Source organism: Musca autumnalis, unplaced genomic scaffold (assembly GCF_047663935.1).
Source record: "Musca autumnalis isolate F117 unplaced genomic scaffold, ASM4766393v1 scaffold_1, whole genome shotgun sequence".
In the NCBI taxonomy this organism is placed as follows: Eukaryota; Metazoa; Arthropoda; class Insecta; order Diptera; family Muscidae; genus Musca; species Musca autumnalis.
Window position 1 is genome coordinate 330,181,776 of NW_027411644.1, and position 22,558 is coordinate 330,204,333.

The following is a 22,558-nucleotide window of genomic DNA, read 5'->3' on the forward strand; positions in this document are numbered from 1 at the left end:
AGGTTCGAATATGGAATATATTTGTCCACTCCATCCGGTACCTCCCACACAAAATTTGGGATAAGTTCACTTTAAGACCTGCTATCGAATCAATTTGATTCGCTGCCTCAATTACGATGGTAAAAGTTTTTTTCAGGTTTTTTTTTCTTGAGAAAACAGCCCGAAGGGTGTAAAAACCCCCTATGGCACCCCCATGTTCTATGTCGGTCCATTCCTTTAAGTACGTCCTCCGCAAAACTTTTGAACTTTAATCCTAATCAACATTTTTGTCGGTTCATACGCCCAAAACTTTGAAACTCCCTAAATACATACGTTTTTATTTGGAAAAAAATTGTTTCAATTTACACAGGCTGAGGGTATATCTCTGTCGGCAAAGCCGACTGATACTTTTTTACTTGTTAAGTTCGAAGATAGGTCCACATCTTCCGGTACCTCCACCTTTCACCGCGGCTCAAGTTTTTTTCAGAATCAAGCCCATACTTCCTGAGAAAGTGGCTCGAAAGCAGTAAGACCCCCCTACGGCCACCATGTGTAGTGACTGGTGGTAAAACGTTTGATTTCTGCAAATCATAGATAAAGTTCAAAGATGGTTCTTACCGGTCCCCTCCTTCCGGTACATCCCCCACAAAAGTTAAAAATGTCATTAAAATGGTACGCGCTATATCTGTTGAACGGAGCGACCGATTTGGTCCAAACTTTGGATCTCCTAATATTTACCTCCCCCACAAAAGTTCAATATGTTTGTTTAAGTGCATAGTGGTCCATAATCTGTAAGGTATACCAACTGAAATGACTTCCAACTAGAGTTGTGTAGTTTCGGAACGAACTAGTTCCAATGAACTATTCCGGACAAGGAACTATTGGAACTATATCTAGCTCTTGCGTTTATATAGTTCCTTTCGTTTTTCTGGTTCCTTTAATTTTGTTTAATTAATTTTGTTTAATTGTTTGTTCGCTGCAATTTATTTATTTTTATGTCAATTCATCCACCAAACAATGAAAATATTTCGATTTCGGAACTATTTGGAACGAAGGAAACAAAAAGAGCGACGAAAGAGAAAGATTCGTTGAACTATTTCAATCTCGGAACTATTTAGAACGGTGAACTATTTGGAATGAAAGGAACGTTGAAAGAGAAAGATTCGTTGAACTATATGGGTCTCGGAACTATGGAACTACATTAAGGAACTAGTTCCTTTTGGGAAAAGGAGCTAGAAAGATCGATCCGCTCCGGGAACTAGATTGCCCAACTCTACTCTAAAATCTACTTCCCCAAATCCATATTTTAGTCGAAAAGTTCATACGTTCAAAGAAAACCTACCGAACACAATTATTGGGTGGAAATAATTTGGTTGCGTAGCCGGTAATCGATTCGATATTGTCAATACACGAACGTTTCAGTTCACACGTGCTGAGGGTATATCTCTGTCGACAAAGCCGACTGATAGTTTTTTTATTTGTCACATATACATTCAATCTTTCTCAAACAAGTCGGCCAACCAAGTTTTGCAAAAAAACCCCCGACATTTTTATCACAACTATTTTTAATTTTTCGCAAATTAATATAAGAAAAGTTTTCGATTTCTTTTCTGTGAAAACAATTCCTTGACATACTACATATTTCTAAACATTATGAATATCTTTTTATACTTTATATCAAATTCTCTAGTTTTTATTGACCCATTCTGTGATAGTAACAACCCAAATATTTCTCCTAATCGGCATTTTTTGTGGCGATGACAAAAAGTTGATTCATGCATTCGACGTTGATGAAACCGCAAATGGACAAATTGCACGTTGGACATTCCCTTGACGTTTCTGTTTCTAGTAGCACTTGAATTGTAGTTGATGTTGTTGCCATTACACTTGAATTGATTCCTTGTCTTGTCCCTCACAATGACAACCGACATCATCATCCGACATCATTGATGTCGTCATCCTTGCAATTGCCTGCCAATTTTGTTGATTTTTTTTTTTTCATTTCATTTGCATTTTTCATATTTTTTTGCGATTTTCATGAATGCGAACAATTGCTGTTGCTCTTGTTGTTGTTTTTGTTTTAGTCATTCTCTTCTGATAATCTGGTGCAAATCGAATGATGACGACGATGTTGATGCCGTTGGTTTCAAATAAAAATGTGGTTTTGAGTTTATTGACACAGAATTGTTTGGTAGTTGGTTTATGAACTTGTTGTTTTTGTTGTTGCTGCTGTCTTTTGTGTCATATGCTTCTAAAATGTATTCCGAGATTTAGTTGTAGGGCTTAGATATTAAATTTCATTTTTGCTCCGTTCTTCTTCATGCCACTTCAACCATATGTAAACAAACTTTTACACAAAACTAAGACCAAGGCGAATTTTCTTACACCATGACTAAGACGATACAAAAGATGAGATGATGTAAATTTCATACTGTGTTGAAAGGGCGGGTCAACTATGTTGACCATATACTTAACTCATATCGCTCATTTACTCCCTGTCTTTGAGTTATGTCACTCTTTGAGCGAATCAAATCTTAAAAGAATTTCAGTCGAAATCGCTTATATCGACGGTCAAGGGACCGACGGAATTGGTCGCTATAACCGATATCTCGTTATAAGCAATATTTGTTTTGTGTGGGCTATAAAGGTCAGCAAAGATTTGTTAGTTTTGGATTTTGTCTTTGTAACCGATAGGTCGTTATAAACGGTGACGTTATAAGCGATTTCGATTGTATTTATTACGACGAGGAACCTTACAATTTTTATAAGCCTAACCAATAATATGATTTTTGATGATCCCTCGTCATTCATGCTCATACATATATAACGAACGTAATCAATACGATTGCTTTCGATTGCTCAAGTTTAAAACCATTCAAACAAGCGACAGCACGAACTTCTTCACGAACGTTTGATCATTTTTTTACTTTTTTAAATTGTCAATGAAGCAAACAATTTGTAAGGCAATGTTTATATTAAAGCCTTTTGCAGGGTTAACCTTCATAATGAGGATTTATTTGACGTATACGCATAGGAATTGACATTTGAAACCCAGTGGGTTTGTTAAATCCGGCTATTTATAAACGTACTATAAATGTTGTGAACTGTTCTCACATAAAGATTGCCCCTTTACAGTTATACCTAACTCACGACGGGACATACACAAATATTCACCACCCTACCACAGCAACGCTTTCTGGGTGTCCGTATTAAAACACAAAAATCGCGACAGAAACGTATTTCATTCGTAAAAGCAAATAAGTTGCCTTTGCAAAATCAATTTTTCATGATTTGTTTGGCTACATATACACAAAACATATTACATATACGTTCTGTCAAAGTTGAATTGTTTCAACTTTCAATAAAATACGCTGGGCATATTACAGTAGAATTCATAATAATACATGTGTTCTACTTTTTTCACCACAAACGCTTTGGATATACATACATATATTTAAACATGCCTCTTACACATTTTATTTAAAGTTGAAAAAATTCAAGTTTGACAGAACATATAATAAGTCTGCGTACTTGATATCGACGCCTCCAAACAATAGTATGCTAAGTCGACTTAGCATGTTTTCAAGTTCTTTACATTTTTATATTTAATGTCCTTTAACTTAAATTCTGTCAAATTTTGGTAATGATCGGACAATCCGAACAGAAGTTATAAACAAATATTTACTTAGCATAGTACTGAAGGTCAAAGAAATTTCCAAACTTTTAGAGCTTGTCCTGAAAAACTCGCTTTTCAGAATTAGCAAACTATTATTTGGAGGTGTCGAACGTCCTTTAACTTAAATTCTGTCTAATTTTGGTAATGATCGGTCAATCCGAACAGAAGTTATAAACAAATATTGACTTAGCATAGTACTGAAGTTCAAAAAAATTTCCAAACTTTGAGAGCTTCTCCTGCAAAACTCACTTTTTATACTTAGCATACTATTATTTGGAGGTGTCGATATTAGCTGTGTCTTTTTACGTGATAATTAGTAATAATTATTACTAATGTTGCAGATTTTGACAGTTGTTCAAAGGAAAAGTTGCTGAAAAAAATTGTTGCAGCAACATTTATTAAGTAAAAAGACACACCTAATATTTTGAAAACAAAAGCCAATGTTTTAATAGCGATTTTGTTTTTAAAACGGAATTTCGGTCATAACATATTTGGGTAATACGGACGTCCCAACAGCGCCTTAGTGGCATTGACTAATGAATCGTATAGACAAAGAGATTGAAGTGTGCTTATTTTTTGTAGGTGTCGCCCTTACGGAAATTGCTTAATCTTTTCACTCAATTGCACAATGTTTTGGGGTAAATTGCAATATTTTGTTGAATTTGTTTATATGAGAATGTAGATCTGGCCAAAGATTATCCACATGCTGAGAGCAAATCTAGGTCTATACGATTCATTAGTCTATGTTTTTGCTAGGATGGTGAATTATTTTAGTACGTCGCGTTGAATATTAGGTATGGGCGTAATATGCCTGTCGTGTACTCGATAAAAGATTCTCCTTTTATAGTCATTTAGATATGACATCGTTAGCCAGATTTAGCCCATTATTAAGTTTTATTAGCTAAATCCAAAATCTCCCACATTTCCCATACAAAAATAAATCCTCGTATTGAGTGGATTTGTTTTAAATCCGGTATAAATCCTCGTATACAGCTCTGTTTTTTGCAACATGTTGCTAGAAAATACAAAAAGTTGCAAGCTGGCACAAGAAACATGGTAGATGCATCGGTGAATTGCTACAGCAAAAATAATTTAAAATGTCAAAATTTGTAAACAAACCGAAAAAATAAATTTGCTTTGATATTCAAAGTTGATTTTAATCTACCAAGACTAAAATTTACGGTGTCTAAGCAATAAAATAATTCTTTATTTGCTCATTAGCAAAGACATAAATACAACTAAGACTAGACAAAATGCATGCAACAAAAAAATTTTTACGAAGCTTTGTATAGAAACATTACCCTTAACAGGTTGCAGTTAATTCAAAATCGCAACCAAGGAGGAACATTTCATGTAATGGTATCAGAAACGAAATTTATGAATTCAAGGATCTATTCAAGAATAATTCTATGTCAACTGGATCGGTAAATTCGGTTAAATACGTAAAAATGTATAAAAGAAAAAAATGTTATATCCCCATATCGCAATATAACATTATGTTAAATTCAAAAGCCATTCACTGAAGAATGATAGCAAAAATATGTCTTTTGTTGTATTTATGTCATGGCAGAACTACCAGGTAGTGGTATCACACCAGCTGATCGAATATGAAAAGTCAAATCCCTTTATAAAAAAAATTAATTTTGTTGTAATTTCCCCAACAACATAAAGAAAGTTTTGACATAACATATTCAAAATTTTACGATGCCACTACCTGGGTAATTGTGCCATGATTTATGTCTTTGTTTGGTCGTAACATTACACATAGAAAATTTTCTTCCAAACGTATATTAAGTTCCAAAAAGTTGTACATTGTAAAAAAAACCTTCGGTTATCTCCCTCACAACATTTTGGTTTAAGGACTGTTCGAGGGTTGTTTGGTACCTTTCACAATATTTTTTTCGCAAATGTGCACTTTAGGGACATGTTTAGGATCGTTTCACGACTGTATAATTTTTATCTGGGTAATTCGATACTGACTAACATAACTACTCTAAAGGTTTAAAACCCACTATTTGGTCAAATATTTGTACGTCGTAATCGTTCTTGCATACTTACATCAAACTTAAAGATAGACTATAGTGCACTTCTTTCGGTGCCTCTCTCACTCCATGCCGCCTCAAACATTAAGGCCTAAGAACAGATTCAGACCACTTTATTTAGAAAAAACAAGTAGGAAAGCATCAGTCGGCATTGCCGACAGAGATATACCCTCAGTCTGTGTGAATTGAAACTTACATCTATGGACAGATCAACTAACGGTTACACGATCAAAATTTCCCCAATTTTTATGTATTTAGAAGGTTTTGTGGGCCGTTTTGGACGTACGAACTCCGACAACAGTATATTTTGGGATTAAAGCTCAAAAGTGTAGCGCAGAAAGTACCTGAAATAATGCATCGGCATGATCCATTTTGAAACAGGATCTTATTTTGGGAGTAATTTCTTTTTGATACACAGAAAACAAATTGTAGCCATTTGATAAAGAAATTCAAAGATTTAACCAAAAATTTATCGATTTTCCCGCAATAAAAAAAATTGTCATATTGACAAAATTCGATAAAATTTTGTGATCACAAAGTAAAAATACATGTTGATAAAATAAAATTGTAATATTGATTAAAATATTTATTGATTTTTTTTATTTTGAACTGATAAAACATTTCACATATTGACAAAAATATTTATCAAAATATTCCACATTTTGCTTGAAAAAACAAAATATTTTCTTGATTAAAAAATTTGTTGAATGCATTTTTCCAATCAATAAAAAAATATTCATATTTACAATTATTACAATTAGATACATACACACATTTATAAATGGTCGTGGTTATTTATTTATTATTTGAAATGCCAAGAACAAAAGCAACACCAGACGCATAGGTACATAAAAAATAACAGATGAAAGAAAGAAAAACGGAATGGAATAATTAATAACAGAAGTACATAATTATCTAGTGCCACACATTAATTTTAATATAAGAAAACAAATAAATCACTTTTAAATATAAAATACAGGGAACATCATTAAACGTTGTGAAATAAAACACATTCTTCTGCCACATTGAAAATCATCAGCAGAAAATGGGTATCTGTAATGTGAGAAATAGTACATCCATATATATTTCAACTATATAAAATGTTTTGATGTTATTACCAATATCACATGCGGTTGCTTCTTTGTCAAATAAAATATTCTTATTATCCTTTTTCATATTCGTGAATTCAATTATAAAATGTATTGGCCATTTAATTTACTTGAAAAGCACCTTTACTTTAAGAAAACACACAAACACAGATTTATGCACTACCGATCCACATACAACGACTGCTTTAAAGGAACTGCAAAAATAAACCAAACTGATGATTAAAAAATGTTATCTGCCTTCCTAAACCACCAAGCAGAAAAAAACATGAGAACTCGTACCGTTTTTTTTCCCTCTTCGTTCACAAAAATCAGCAACAAAAAACAGTAACAAACTTACATACAAGCCTTCACCCGAGCACAAATAAATAAACAAGCCAAATGCCACACAAACGCTCCATCCCTTCATGCCGCAAAAATTCCATGACCATGCTTTGAAATATACATAGCAACGACACTCACATCTCAAGAAAAAAAAAAACACAACACATTGTTGTAGCGCTCTCTTTATGCCCTAAAAATTTTGTTACTCTCGCTCTTGAGAGCGAGAACATGCGACAAACGTTGAAAACCATTTTAACTACAAAAATTTATTAATAACCATAAACAAATTTCAATAAATTATTTGTTTGTAATCGTTTATTGATCGCTTTTTAGTAACATTTTCATGTTTGATAAACATTTTCCCTATATATTCGTAATATTTTATCGCCATTCGACAAAAATATGGTGATAAAGCTTTTAATCAAAATTTTCTGGGTGGCTTTTTTCTGTGTACATAGCGCGCCCTCCAGTCATTTCAGCTGGTCACGGTATAACATAGAGATTTTGGATCGCTACACGGACAAGTATTGACTTGCTCATGAAAAACATAATACCCCGGTTACACTTAACCGGATTTAGTTTTCAAACCGGTTTGGGTTTCAAATGTCAATTCCGTAGCGCAAACGCCAAATAAATCCTCGTGAAGTGGGTTAACCTGACAAAAAACTCTAATCTAACCGTACTATAAAATCGCTGTGTCCTGTTTACACAAGTAGTAGCATCGGAATACATTTCCTAAGGATATTCGAACAGACCGTAAACTCCACTTAAACATAAATGTTGAACTTTTGTGGGGAGGTACCCTAAGGAGGAGCCCGATATGGATCATATGGATCGAAGTTAAACTACAATTGGGACAAAATATTAGGATATTCAAAGTTTGGACCAAATCGGTTCCTCCGTTCAACAGATATAGCACGTATCATTTTAGCGAAAAGTTTGGAACTTTTGCAGGGGAGGTTCCCGAAGGAATGGACCGGTATGACTCAGCTTCGAACTTATACTAAGTTTGGTCAAAATATTACGAAGCCCAAAGTTTGGACCGAAACGGTTGTTCCGTTCGAGAGTTGCCGTGCGCTCTGTCATAGGGGTTTTTTACACCTTACTGGCCACTTCTCAGGAAGTATGGACTTGTCCATGAAAAAACTTTTAGGTCGTAATAGAAACAGCGAATACAAGTGGCTAAAATAAAAATCAAAGCGATTTGAGTGCAACTCCTAAACTGCACTTTTCCGAAATTTTGTGTGTCAGGTACTTGAAGGAGTCCATATTCGAACTGTATCTAAGATTCGTAGAAATATTACAATGTGCAAAGTTGGACCTTCGAAAGTTTTTGTGCTCCCGTTTAAGCAAACAATTTTAAACTTTTGTGGGGGAGTATCGGAAGGTGTGAACCGATATTGTCCATCTTCAAACTAAACTATGTTTGGACAAAATATTACGAAAGCCAAATTTTGGACCAAATCTGAACATACGTTCGAGAGTTATCGTGCGCTCCAGTCCCTGCACATGGTACCATATGGGTTGTTTACAGCTTTCGGGCTATATTCTCTGGAAGTATGGACTTGCACTTGAAAAAACTTATATCACCATAATAGGGGCAGCGAATACAAGTGACTGCAACAAAAATCAAAGCTATTCGAGAGCAGGTCCTAAACTAAAGTTTTTCGAAATTTTGTGTGGAAAGTACACGAAGGAGTGGACCGATAAAGTACATATTGGAACATCATATATGTCCGGTAGTTATTTCACGATGTGCATGGTATGAACCAAATCGGACACTTTCGATTAAACAAATAGAAAATCCTTTTTAACAGCTCTTCATAAAATATGACGAAAATACTTGTTACTTTGTTTGAATAAATACAACGATATTGAAATTAACTTTCATGTTAGCAAATGAAAGTAAATAGACCATCTGAGTTTTTGTGTTAGACTTAGTTACGTGAAGTCTAAATTATAACAGTGGATTACGAAGAATGATGCCTTTCTAAGGTACTCTCAAACATATTTCTGGCACATGGTTTGAAATGACTATTATGCCCGTGGTAACGTAAATGTAATCAAATCATTAAATATTTGTTTGTCTATAATTGCTTGGTTTGTTGGAATCATGGATAGATAACTGGTTGGCTGGCTAGATTGAATGCTTCAAAGCAGTAAAGGCTCCCCTTCTTTTTATTCTCCATTAGCATTTGGAGCACGTTCTATTTGGCAAAGTCAATATTGGATGCATATAAATCATATTTGCATAGATTTTACCAATTATCCCAAACAACAACAAAAGCAAAAAAGAAGATGCCTCAGCCAAACACGAGCATGAACACAACCACCGTCACATTTACATTTCATTACTCTTTACCCCCCATTGGAAATGTTTATGTGTCTGGTGGCGCTTAAATCTTCATCTCATTTGAACATTTCAGTAATCCGAAAATTAAACATCTTATGGCGCCCACTCGTCTAAGAACAACGAACATGTCATCGCCATCATCATCATCATCCTTTGGCGTCTCTGTTTTCGTTTTGTCTTTATCGGCAATGAATGGATGGATGGCTGAGTGGTTGGTTTGGTGAATGCTTCACAGTGGAGAAATTTTATTGTAAATATTTTCTATAAAAAATTATTTTAGTAACAATTTGGATTAAGAAAACTGTCTTGTTTTTTTCTTTTTTTTTTTTTTGAGGGAGAGGGAGTGAGTTAGGGGAATGAAAACAAATTTCTTGTACCATAGACTAATGAAACATAGACGCCGAAATGCTCTCACCGACTATGTTCGAATTGTGTGTGGTAACTAAGAAACTCAATATAAAATGCAAAAAAAATACAAGTTAATAATTATTTTATTCTGGCAAAAGACTACATGGGGATAGTTTTTGATGGGAACTACATCTTCAGATAAAAATATTCAAGCAAATGTTGTAATTTTCTTCGAACTTTTTTGAGTTTTCGGGTTTGAGTAACTTGACAGCGAAAAAATTGAGTAATCAGTCGTCTGTATGTTCATTAGTTTATGCTTGTACTGTATATCTGAGTGTCTGGTAACAGGTAGAGAAATGTCATCCTCTAGGTGGATGCTTAAAGTCCATTGGATACCACGACCAATTGTTTCCTTCATCACATTGTTAATTACAAGAAGAAATAGTTAGTCCGATGTCGCACGTAAAATTGTTCGATAAAGTAAATTGAGTTTTTGGGAGATAGAGGATAGGAAATATTATGGAAAAGACCTTCGCGTTAACATGAACGCAATAGTACACTATTCAGTAAAATTTTTAAAATCTACGGTATTACATGTAGAAACATTTCATACATTTTAATGGCGGATTTCCGTAAACATTCTGTTTCAATCTCAACAGCGATCTTCATAATAAAATTCATTTATCAGTTCAATCAATACCAATGTTTCAATATTTAGTATTATTTAATACTTCTAGTAAACTTATTGTACTACCACCTCTAACAGTTAACCTGGCAAATAAATAATGAATCAGAATTACACTTCTATTCCTTAGCCCATTACCAAATATATTACACTTTCGTACTTTTTGCACACTTATTATATAATTCCAGCTTCAACCAGCACCAAATTTAGTACCATTTTGTACTATTCGTATTTAATATAATAATAGTTCCACAAACATCCTAGGAACAAGGGAAACTTCTCTCATATCAATGAGTGCACCCCGATTCATATTAGCTCAAGGATATGGAACCTACAGTTTATCACCAACACAATATTTCAGTCCTTAGCGACAAAATTTCAAATTCAAAATTCAAAAACTCCTTATCTAAACACCAACATAGAACCTAATACAGAAATTCGAAATTCCAGCTATATCCCTTTATGCAACATCAAAACGGTAACAAATTTAGTACTTATAACAAGTAGGAAAAGCGTTAAGTTCGGTCGGGCCGAACTTTTTATACCCTCCACAAATTTCAGTCATTTCGGTGAATTAATGTGGCCACAACCTTCAAAATACCGAAAATCGGAAGGTACTGTTCTATGGGGGCTATATGATGGCGTGGACCTATACCTACGAATTTCTGGGGGAAATTTGTATACCCCAAACCAAATTTCAGCCATCTCGGTGTGATAATGAGGCCAAAACCTTAAAAATACCGAAAATCGGCAGTATCGTCCTATGGGGGCTATATCAAAACGTGGACCTATATAAACATTTTATGGTAGAAATGTTTCTTAGCCTCTGGAAATGCAAAATACAAAGTTACAACCGATTCTGTTGTCACATGGGACTAATACATTCAAAATATATTAAAATGACGCGTACTTTATATGGGACGTTATATGGGGGTAATACCAAAACGTGGATCTACCTATATAAACCAACTTTGGTAGGAATGTTTTCTGGCCTCTGGAGACACAAAATACCAAATTACAACTAATTCGGTGGTAAAATTGATTTCCACAGACGGACAGACAAACGGACATAGCTATATCGATGAAGAATTGCACGCTGATCAAGAATATATATACTTTGTGGGGTTACAATGATTATTTCGAGTAGTTACAAACGTAGTGACAAACTTAATATACCCCCATCCTATGGTGGAGGGTATAATAAGTAAAAGTTTCAAATATTACATCCCTATATTCAAAACTATGTCTCATTTACAGCTCTATCTGTTCTCCCAAAAAAAAAAAAAAATATTGCAGTATTTAGTACTTTTCGTAAACACAAAACCTTCTCCATATTATCTCCACTCTAAACGTCAACTGCTATCCTAATAACGAATTTCAACAATAAAATTTTGAACCAATTTCTGTGGCATTTATGGGAGGTATATTCACAATCACATCCATATCTCAACCCTACACACCAACTGCGACTATAATACCAATTTTAAGAATTCCATCTCTATTCATATACCAAATTTAGTACCATTTAATACCTTATGTACGAAAGTACGAATTGAAATAACTATCTCAATCGTCCACTCCAACAGTAATTTAAATTCTATATTTTAGGATTTTAGCTCGATGCGTTCTCCAAATCTAAATTGTATCACATTTAGTATCATTTACTACTTTTCGTACACATACGTACGAATTTCCAAAACTACCTAAATCGTCCACTTCAACAGTAATCTTAATTCCGAATTTCAGGATTCCACCTCTATCCGTTCACCCAAAACCAAATTGTACCAAATTTAGTATCATTTACTACATAAGTACGAATTTCCGAATTCTGTTTCAATCCTCCACTTCACTAGTAATCATAATTCCAAATTTCAGGATTCCACTTCTATCCATTCACCCAAAACCAAATTGTACCAATTTTAAAACTTTTCGTACACATAAGTATGAAAATCGCAAAACTATCAATCGTACACTCCAACAGTAATCTCACTTCCAAATTTCAGGATCCTAGCTCTATCCGGTCACCCAAAACCAAATTGTACCAAATTTAGTACCATTTAGTTCCTTTCGTACGCAATAAGAACGAATTTCTAAAACTACCTCAATTCAATACTCCAACAGCAATTTCCATATGTCAGGATTCCACCTCTATCCTTTCATCCAAATCCAACTTGTACCGAATTTAGTACCTTTTAAGTACGAATTTGTATACCCTACACCACTATGTGGTAGGGGGTATTATGTGTTAGTGCATTTGTATGTAACATACAAAAGGAAGCGAGATAGACCCATAGTTCCTTCTAGGGATATACATAGAATCACTTTCTGAGTCGATTTATGCATGTCCGTCCGTCCGTCCGTTCGCAACATACAGGTCGCATTTGTTGACCGATTTCGTTGAAAATTGGGGAATACCATTTTTTTAGCCGTCGGAAGATCAAGTTCGAAGATGGGCTATATCGGTCCAAGTTTTGGTATAGCCCCCATATAACGGTACCTCCCGATTTAAGGTATTTTAAGGATCTTAGCCGCATTTGTTGCCCAAACCAGCTGAAATTTTACATTTGAGGTTCCCAATGGCCGCGAAATTGCTCCACTAAAAATTGTCAAGATAGGTCCACGGTTCGATATAGTCCCCATATAACGATACCTCCCGATTTAAGGTATTTTATGGATCTTAGCCACATTTTTTGCTTGAACTAGCTGAAATTTTACATATGTGGTTCCCAGTGGCCACGAAATTTCGCCACTTAAAATTGTTAAGATAGGTCCATGTTTTTTTGTAGCCCCCATATAACGGTACCTCCCGATTTTAGGTATTTTAACGATTTTCCCCAAATATGGCTCCAATTTGCGTATTGGGATGTATACTAATTATTCCATTTGTACATATTTCGACTGGTGTAGGGTATTACATAGTCGGCCCCGCCCGACTTTGGTCTTTTCCTACTGGTTAAAAATACCTACATATCTCCATCCTACTCTCCAACAGTAATCTTGATTCCAAATTTCAGGTTTCCAGCTCTATCCGTTCACACAAATCCAAATTGTACCAAATTTAGTACTATTTATTACTTTATTATTTATTACAAATTGTACCAAATTAGTACAATTTAGTACTTTTCGTACGCACTAAGTATGAATTTCCAAAACTTTTCAATCCTGTACTCCAATAGTAGCCTTATTTCTACATTTCAGATTTGGTACAATCTAAATTTGTTTTGATTTTGATGAACGGACGCAGTTGGAATCCTCTAATTCGAAACTTGATTTCTCCGATTCTTCTATTATAGTCCAAGTTGATGGGATCATTCAATCCTTCTTTCCGGGGGCATAGTGCCCGAGTATGTTTTGGCATGTCTGTAAAAGCTTTTTATACCCTCCACTGTAATATGGAGGGTATACATAAATAAATTTGTCATTCCGTTTGTAACACATCGAAATATTCCTGTTGATCAGCAAGCAATTCTAAATAGATACATATAACCATGTCCATATGTCCGTCCGTCTGTAGAAAAGATACAGCTCGCAATTTTTCAGATTGATCTTTGTAATTTGGTATAAAAGTTTATATTCTTCCTAGTATTGAAAATAAGCTATATATGTCCGCCTGTTTATATTGTCCCCATAGAACGGAACCTCCCGATTTTTGACATTTTGAATGTTTTAGCATCATTATAATACGGAAATGACTGAAATTTTGTATTTATTCTTCGTATCTCCCGATTATCGGTATTTTGAAGGTTATGGCCTCAATATCCCAACCAAACGCCTGAAATATGGTATTTGGTTTTCGTATGTCTAGGACATGTATAGTCCCCATAGAACAGTACTTCCCAATTTTCAGTATTTTGAAGGTAGTGGCCTCAGTATCCCACCGAAATGGCTGAAATTAAGTACTAAGTCTTCTTTGGGTGTATACAAGTTTCCAAATGAAATTTGTTGGTGTTGCTCCACGTCTTTATATAGCTCCCGTAGAGCTGCCCCTCCAAATTTCGGTATTTTGAAGATTTTGGCTCCAATATCCCACCGAATGTTTTAAATTTGGTATTTACGCTTCGTTGGGGGGCAAAAAACTTCCTTTTTTTACCCTCAGCCTTTAGGCTAGAAGGGTATATCGTCTGCTCCGTCGGAAAAGGTCGAAAGTCCACTTTTTTTGGAAATCGCGTTTTTGTTACAGGATGATAGTGCAAGTCTAAACACGTCGTATGATACAAAGAAAATGGTAGTATGTCGCGTTTTTCTATATGTTTTGCCATTGTCGGAAAAGGTCGTAAGTCCACAAAACGTATAAATTTGAGTACGAAAAGGTTGTAAGTCCACAGGAAAATGTATACTACAGCTAATGTAGTTCAGATATAAAGTTTAACGTCATCCATGGTTGGGGTACAATGTAAAGAACTAGCCTACACCTTTGGATGATATTTGGCGGAGTCTGTGGACCAAACTTTTGAACAAAAATATGAAAATTTCTATTTTGCAACGAAAATTTACATTTGGAATCTATTTTCCCCTATAAGCGAACTGATTATGAAAGATGAACTTCTGGCCTTTTCATTGATACAAATTGGGATGCTGTATGTGTTCAAATACCTCATATATTGAAAAATTTGTAAAAAAAATTAAAAATTTTACTGGCAAAAATACTAGGTCGTAAGTACAACGTGTCATGTTTTATATTAAATATTAGCCGAACCCGTCCACGTTTCTGGCCCTTGAAACAGTTTATGTTACCTTTTCTTATGTCAATTATTTTTTTTTTTTGCATCGCAAATTAGTTGGGATTTGCAAGTGAATATCAATAACAAGTAAGAACGTCTTTAAATTCGACCAGGCCGAACTTGTTATAACCTCCACCATGAGTTGTATTGAATTTTACTTCAATTAGTTTCCTTTCGTTTATGAATGTGGCTAACCTTCAAAATACCGAAATTCGGGAGTCACCGTTCTATGGGGCTATATGAAGGCGTGGACCTATATAGACAAATTAATGGGAGAAAGTTTTATACCCGAAACAAAGAATTAATACCAAATTTCAGCCATTTCGGAGTAAAATTGAGGCCACACCTTCAAAATACCGGAAATCGGGAGGTACCGCACTATGGGGGCTATATGAAGGCGTCAATACCAAACATCCTAGAAGTAAGAGAAACTTCTGTACCAAATAACGAAGATCTATCTTAAAAATTGCGAGCTGTATCTTAATTTCAAAAGACGGACGGACGGTTATGTTTTTACCGACTTAGAATTTTACTCTGGTCGGTTCTTATTGCTAAAATATGTACCCAAGATTGGGGAAACGGAATCGTTCGTAGGTTTTATATATATAGCGCATTTAAAAAATAGGGCACAGGTGTTACCCGCTCCTCCGAAATTCAACAAAATATATATATACCAAGGGACATCCCTGTGCATAATCCGAAAATTACATGGAATAAGTACTTATGGTCGGAGATTCAACAACCGTTGCCTCGCAAATTTATTTTCCGACCGATACTTTGATAACTTTTGCAAAAAAGCGTTTTTTAAAAAAATGGGGCCTGTCCCCGCCCCCTCCGAAATTCAAAAAATATATAGCCTATTTTCAAATCGGATGTTCCTTGTATAGTCTCTGAAATTTTCAAAAAAGTCGGTTCAGCCGTTTTTGAGTCTATGCGGAACATACAAACATACACACATTGTCTTTTATATATAAGATTTCACACAAAAGTTGTGGTCCATTAAACCCGATAATAATTATCTCATCACCATGTTAAATTGCAAGCTTATTCTTTGCCTTATACTCAAATCATTCTTAAAATTTCGCTTCGATCGGAATATTACTGCGATCTACAGGACAGCTACAAAGTCGGGTAAAAATTGTGGGTTTGGTCCATTTCACACCTTTCGAATATAACCAACATCTAATGGGCTCACTTCTGGTCGGAACCCGACATCTCCACAAAATTTCGTGACGATCGGTCCAAAATTGAGGCATGGAGTTTTATTACAATTGTTAATGGATGGACGGACACACATAGCTAGATCGCTTTATCTCGTCAAGATATGAAAAAAAGGCAAGGGGAGGGGGTCTACGACGAATACTTCGCGATGTAACACGAATATTGGACAAAACAAGCTTATAATACCCTTTCCACATAGTGTTGTAAAGTATAATTATTTTATTTTAAAAACGTCCGTAAATTGTAGGAAAAGGTCGTAAGTCCATACAAAAATACAAAACTGTACAAGGAAAAGGTCGTAAGTCCAAAGACATCCAATTATCTCCCAAACGCGACAGAATTTTATCAAACAAAGTACAGGTATTGAAGCGGAATAAATAAACGAAAAATACTGCCGTTACCACCATAATAAAATCTTTAATACAGAAAGCGCTGTAATATTTTTTCTTCCTCCTGAAAAATTTATTGAAAGGGACTTACGACCTTTTCCGACGGAGCAGACGATATACACTTTGATACGAAAAATGTCTGTCTGTCTGGCTTGTGCGCACGATAACTCTCGAACAGTTCAACCGATTCGATTTGGTCAAAACTTTGCACATCGTATTATTCCTTCCAGATATAGATCTGGTTCGAAGATGAACTATATCTGTCCACTCCTTCGGGTACTTCCCACACAAAATTCGGATAAAGTGAAGTTTAAGGGCTCCTCCCGGATGGTTTTGCATTTTTTTCAGTAAGTTTTCCTTGCGGCTCCCTTTATGACGGTACAATTTTTTTCTTGCGGAAATCCATACTTCCTTAGATATTGGCCTAAAAGCTCCTAGAAACCCTTATGGCACCAACCAAAATGGCAAATCCGCAAGATAATCCTCGCAGGGAATTTCTGATTGGTGCAGGCTTTGCACATCGTATTATTTCATCCAGTGATGTATCAGGTTGGAATATGGATTGTATCGGTCCACTCCTTCGAGTACCTCCCACATAAAATTCGGATAAAGTGAAGTTTAAGAGCTCCTCACGGATAGTTTTGAAATTTGTTTCAGTATTTTTTTTTTGTGGCTCGCTTTACGACGGTACATTTTTTTGCAGGAGTACGTCAATAATTCCTGAGATATTGGCCTAAAAGCTCCAAGAAACCCTGACGGCACCATCCAAAATGGCAAATCCGCAAGATAATCCCCGCAGGGAGTTTTTGATTGATGCAGGCTTTGCACATCTTATTATTTCATCCAGTCCAGTATGGGATTGAAATATAGACTATATCGGTGCACTCCTTCGGGTACCTCCCACAGAAAATTTGGATAAAGTGAAGTTTAGGAGCTCCTTTCGCATCGTTTTGACTCTTTTTCAGTAGATTGTTGGAGCGGCCTCATTTACAATGGTACATTTTGCTCCAGAGTAAGCCAATACTTCCTAAGATAATGGCCCAAAAGCTTCAAAAAACTGTCGGATATTGTGCAAGATAACTCTAAAACTTTTTTAAAAATTTCTTCCAAACTTATTTTAAAATAATTTAATATTTTGAGTCCTTTATGTCCTTTGGTTGCCAAAAATGTTTGGTATATGTCAATGATTTGGTATAAGCCTACGTTACGGTACCTACAGATTTTAAAGCAAACTCGTGATATAAAATCAATATATTTTATATACGGCATAATTATTGTGTTTGGTTTGGTTTTGTTGTTTTTTCTTGGTCAGTGGCTGAGGGTATTTCTCCGTCAGCACAGCTGACTGATGCGTCCTTACTTGTTGAACCAGCGTCCATGCCCATGTCCATGATTATCGCACCTACCAGACATTTAGTTTTGTGACCTTAGGATGTATAGAGCTTTGTTTTTATTAAATCAGGAAGCATGGCCTTACCCATGGACTTCTCTGAAAAAAAAAGGAGTAGACGATGTTGTCCATTGCCTAACTGGATCTAAGTTTGAATGAAATGCGCTGTCAAATGTTTGGACTAAATCGGTTGCTCCCTTCGATAGTTATCATATTAACCAAACAGAATATCCCATATTGGACTACAAAAGGAAGTCTATTCTGTACTACCTTCCCTTCTTATTTGATTCCATCTGTCTTTTACAAAACTAAGACTTTTTTTTCAAAATGCCACACTGTGTTTGTCTATAGAAAAGAACATTTCATTAGTTATTTGTTCTACACAATTCAGCCTTCCACAGAGAAATACAAAAAGCAATCTGATGACTCAAAGGATAAACAGTGTCAATAGTTTGAATGGATTAACTCTGGCAACACTGAAATTAAAAATAGGAGGGGGAGGGAAAGAGGAATTCGACATGAGCAAGGGGTGTACATTAAAAGAAAGTGGAAGATCACAATGAAGTTAAACATGTATTGTGTGTTCAAATTAACAAAAATCGATTATTTGTTCAATCAATCACACGACAAGAATCCTTTATGGTTAAAGTGGAGAAATGAGATTAATTGGAAATTTGAAGAATATGGTCTTCCAATGTGCAAATCTTCAATATTTAAACATAAGATTCGAGGTTATGAAAATGAATTCACACTCCTCTTTATCAGGCCACATCCTTCTTCCAATGCATCTTCTACATAACTAACCTTTTTTTAAACTATTTCTTTATAGGCTTACCTCAGAAGAACGCGAAGAGCTCGTATGTGGAATATGGGAATATTGTTCCTGATATACTATTGTGTCACTGTATATTCGGCAAAAAATGGAGATGAAGCTGGTCCCCTTTCCGAGCCAGGCAATGTCGATAGTCAGCATGAAGAGGTATTGGCGAAATCGGGAGAAGAAATCGATGAAACGATAGTGGACGAGTCAACACCGGTAATTATGGCGAGAGGAATTCATATTGAAATAGTCACTTACTCCCTTCCTCCTATCCCCATTTTAGCTCATGTTTTCCACCACTGTAGCCACACATTTAGCACCCAAATCAGCAGTTCCTACATGGCGTCCAAGGCGAGATAACTGTACTCCACCTGCAATTGAGCAATTTCCCCGTCCTCTAATGGGCAAATGGCTGAGGCAACATGGTGGTCTGGTCATACATGTCCTGGTTGCTGTTTTTACATTCTTTGGCCTGGCCATAGTGTGTGACGAATATTTTGTTGCCAGTTTAGATAGGCTTTGTGAAGGTAAGTCCTAACCCCCACCTACCCCTTCCACACTCCAACTTCTGATGACTAATGAGTTGTTGTTTATTTACAGAATTGAAATTATCTCCAGATGTTGCTGGCGCCACGTTCATGGCTGCGGGCAGTTCAGCTCCCGAATTGGCCACAGTAGTTATTGGTGTGTTCTTTGCCAAGGATGATATTGGCATTAGTGGTGTCATTGGTTCGGCCGTGTTCAACATTATGTTTGTCATATCGGTGTGTGCTTTGTGTTCAGGAACAGTGTGCCAGCTCAATTGGTGGCCTTTGGTGCGGGACTGCTTCTTCTACTGTGTGTCCATCTTGGTTATGTTGATAGTAATCTTCAATGATGTCATCTCTTGTGTAAGTAATCCAGAAGCATCCGCTCGTGCCATTGGAAATTCTAACCAATACCTCTCCACCATTTCCATTTGCAGTTTGAATCCGTCGTTATGTTACTGTTTTATGTTGTCTATTGCGTCGCCTTGTGCTTTAATACCCAATTGGAACGTTGGGCACTGTCTCTCAATCTTCCCTTCAAACTTCCAACGAAAGAGGAGCAATCTTCCTTGGTCACTTACAAAAATGTTCCCGACAGCACGTACACAGAAGGCAGTCAACAGCAGACTAATTTGTCACAGGAGCCTAACGCCGCCTCTTCAGGAAACCAGCAGCAACAGTCATCCACATCTGATTACCAAAATTATTCCGATCCAAATGCCAGCTGGGACCCCAATGCTGCGTGGACAGATGAAGCCACTAGCAACCCAGTTGGAGGTGCCGCCATTTCTAGCCAACCACCGGTAGATGACTGGGGTATGAGCCAATTCAGCGCCGGACAGGGACAAGAGAACATGGCCTACAATCCCGATCAACCCGAATCTGTGGTTACGCAAAGTGCTGCGACGGATAAAAACAGTAAACCGGTGGTTGGCAAACCACAACCAGCCTCAGGTGGTGCTACCGACTACTACAAATCCAGTGATAGATCGAAGGAAAATAGACCCAATCCACTCGAACGTCCCACTCAGGGCGGTTTGCCAGCCCTGATCTCCTGGTACGTCGTCTACCCTATACACTTCTTGTGCCAGAAAACCATGCCCGACTGTCGCACCGAACAGTATCGCAATTGGTATCCCTTTACATTTCTCATATCCATGATTTGGATTTCATTCTATTCATACTTCATGGTCTGGATGATCACTGTCATTGGCTCCACACTGGCCATACCGGACACGGTGATGGGTCTAACGTTCGTTGCTGCTGGTGTTTCTGTGCCCGATGCCCTAAGCTCAATAGCGGTTATCAAAGAAGGTTATGGCGATATGGCCGTTTCAAATGCAATCGGCTCGAATGTCTTTGATATCCTAGTGTGCTTAGGTCTTCCGTGGTTCATACAAACGGCCATCATAAAGCCGGGCTCTCACGTCAATGTCATATCGAAAGGTAAGTGCACAGCTAGATGCAAATCTTAATGCTACAACAGCCACAACAACAATAAATAAAGTCAAACAAACAAAAAAGAGAAACATTGTGTACGTGGGTGCCGCCTAATGTCTATAAGAGAATAGCGAATCACACACCACAGCAACCGCGAAGACTTAAGGACAACTGAGGACACTCAAGTGTCATTCTTAATTCAAATAATGTTTGTTACTCCTCCCCTTCTCCTATCTCTATCAATGTGTGTGGGTAAAGTTTGTGTAATTGCGAGGTAATATCTTAAAAAGTTGTTCTTTGTTCAAAAACCAACAAAACAAAAACACTGATACTCTTCTACCCCAACCACTTGTATCACTCACCCTCCACACCACACACACAAAATCTACACAATTTGTGAAATATGCACCACCCCACCCGAACACTTTACACAATTCAAAATTGTTAAAGAAAAGTTGTAGTTTGAAGTTCCCTCTTCCCTTTGAATCCATAGTACATTGTTTCGGATCCCCGACAGTGGGGTCCATCATGCACTTGTAGTGTTAATGTTTAAGCACACTATATTACTATTAATAAATAATGTGCAGGTACTAGGTTGGATTCAGGTGAGATTATGACAGGCAGATGTACAGCCTCGATAGCTTTTGAAACGAAAAAGTAAGGACATTGGGATTTTTAAGACATAAAGAAAGTTTATTCCACGTTTATAGAGACTATAACTGGATAAAAAAAAACATCTAAAAACGGCTAGTTGATAAAATATACACAGATTTAAATTTTAGTAAATAAGGTTTACATCAAATTGGCATCAGATAGCGACTATCAGAAAAATCTGACGTATAATACTTAAGTCAAAAACGTATTATAACTATCCAACAACATTAAGTTTTTGACAAAAAAGTCTCCGAAGATCGAAATAAAGCATATCCATATGGCAAAATGCATCTTTATATAACTAGGAGATTCAATTCGAACGAACGATTTTATCCTCCAAACCGTTTAAAAGAAAATATTCGAATGATATTTAAAACAGTTTTGCTGTGTTCCACGGTAATGAATTGCACTCTAAATATTGTTTATAAAAACTCTAAAATATTTTTGATAAACTGTAGATTTGATATATAATTTAAACGTTCTATGTGAAACTCCCTCTTTAACTGTATCAAATATTTTGAAAATTGGTACCTTACACCCATACACTTACATAATACAAAGAAAAACAATCTTTTTTGGGAAATATTCTAATTCTTGTTTTTTTGCTCTCTCTCTCCCTCTCTTTTAATTTTTTTCGCATTTTTCTAGGTTTGACATACTCCACGATTTCACTATTCTCCACAGTGATATTTCTAATACTCTCCACACATTTGAATGGTTGGAAATTGGATAAACGCCTCGGCATCATACTGATGGTGTGGTATTTGTTATTCATAACCTTAGCATCACTATATGAACTGAATGTATTCGGTTACATGAATCCACCTGAATGTCCAAGTAAGTATATATAACATACCTCCGCTCAAGATATAGTAGATGTTAA

The 22,558-nt window shown here is 36.1% G+C and overlaps 1 protein-coding gene across 1 annotated transcript in view; it reads left to right on the plus strand.

The window, feature by feature from the left end:
- The window catches only part of LOC141390450 (probable sodium/potassium/calcium exchanger CG1090), a 40,654-nt gene that overhangs the window by 14,055 nt on the left and 4,041 nt on the right, over positions 1-22,558 (plus strand). The window contains exons 2-6 of the mRNA XM_073963401.1: positions 19,064-19,270; positions 19,338-19,581; positions 19,655-19,944; positions 20,019-21,027; positions 22,324-22,512. Coding sequence (XP_073819502.1) covers positions 19,064-19,270; positions 19,338-19,581; positions 19,655-19,944; positions 20,019-21,027; positions 22,324-22,512 — 1,939 coding nt within the window. The remainder of the gene's footprint in view (positions 1-19,063; positions 19,271-19,337; positions 19,582-19,654; positions 19,945-20,018; positions 21,028-22,323; positions 22,513-22,558) is intronic.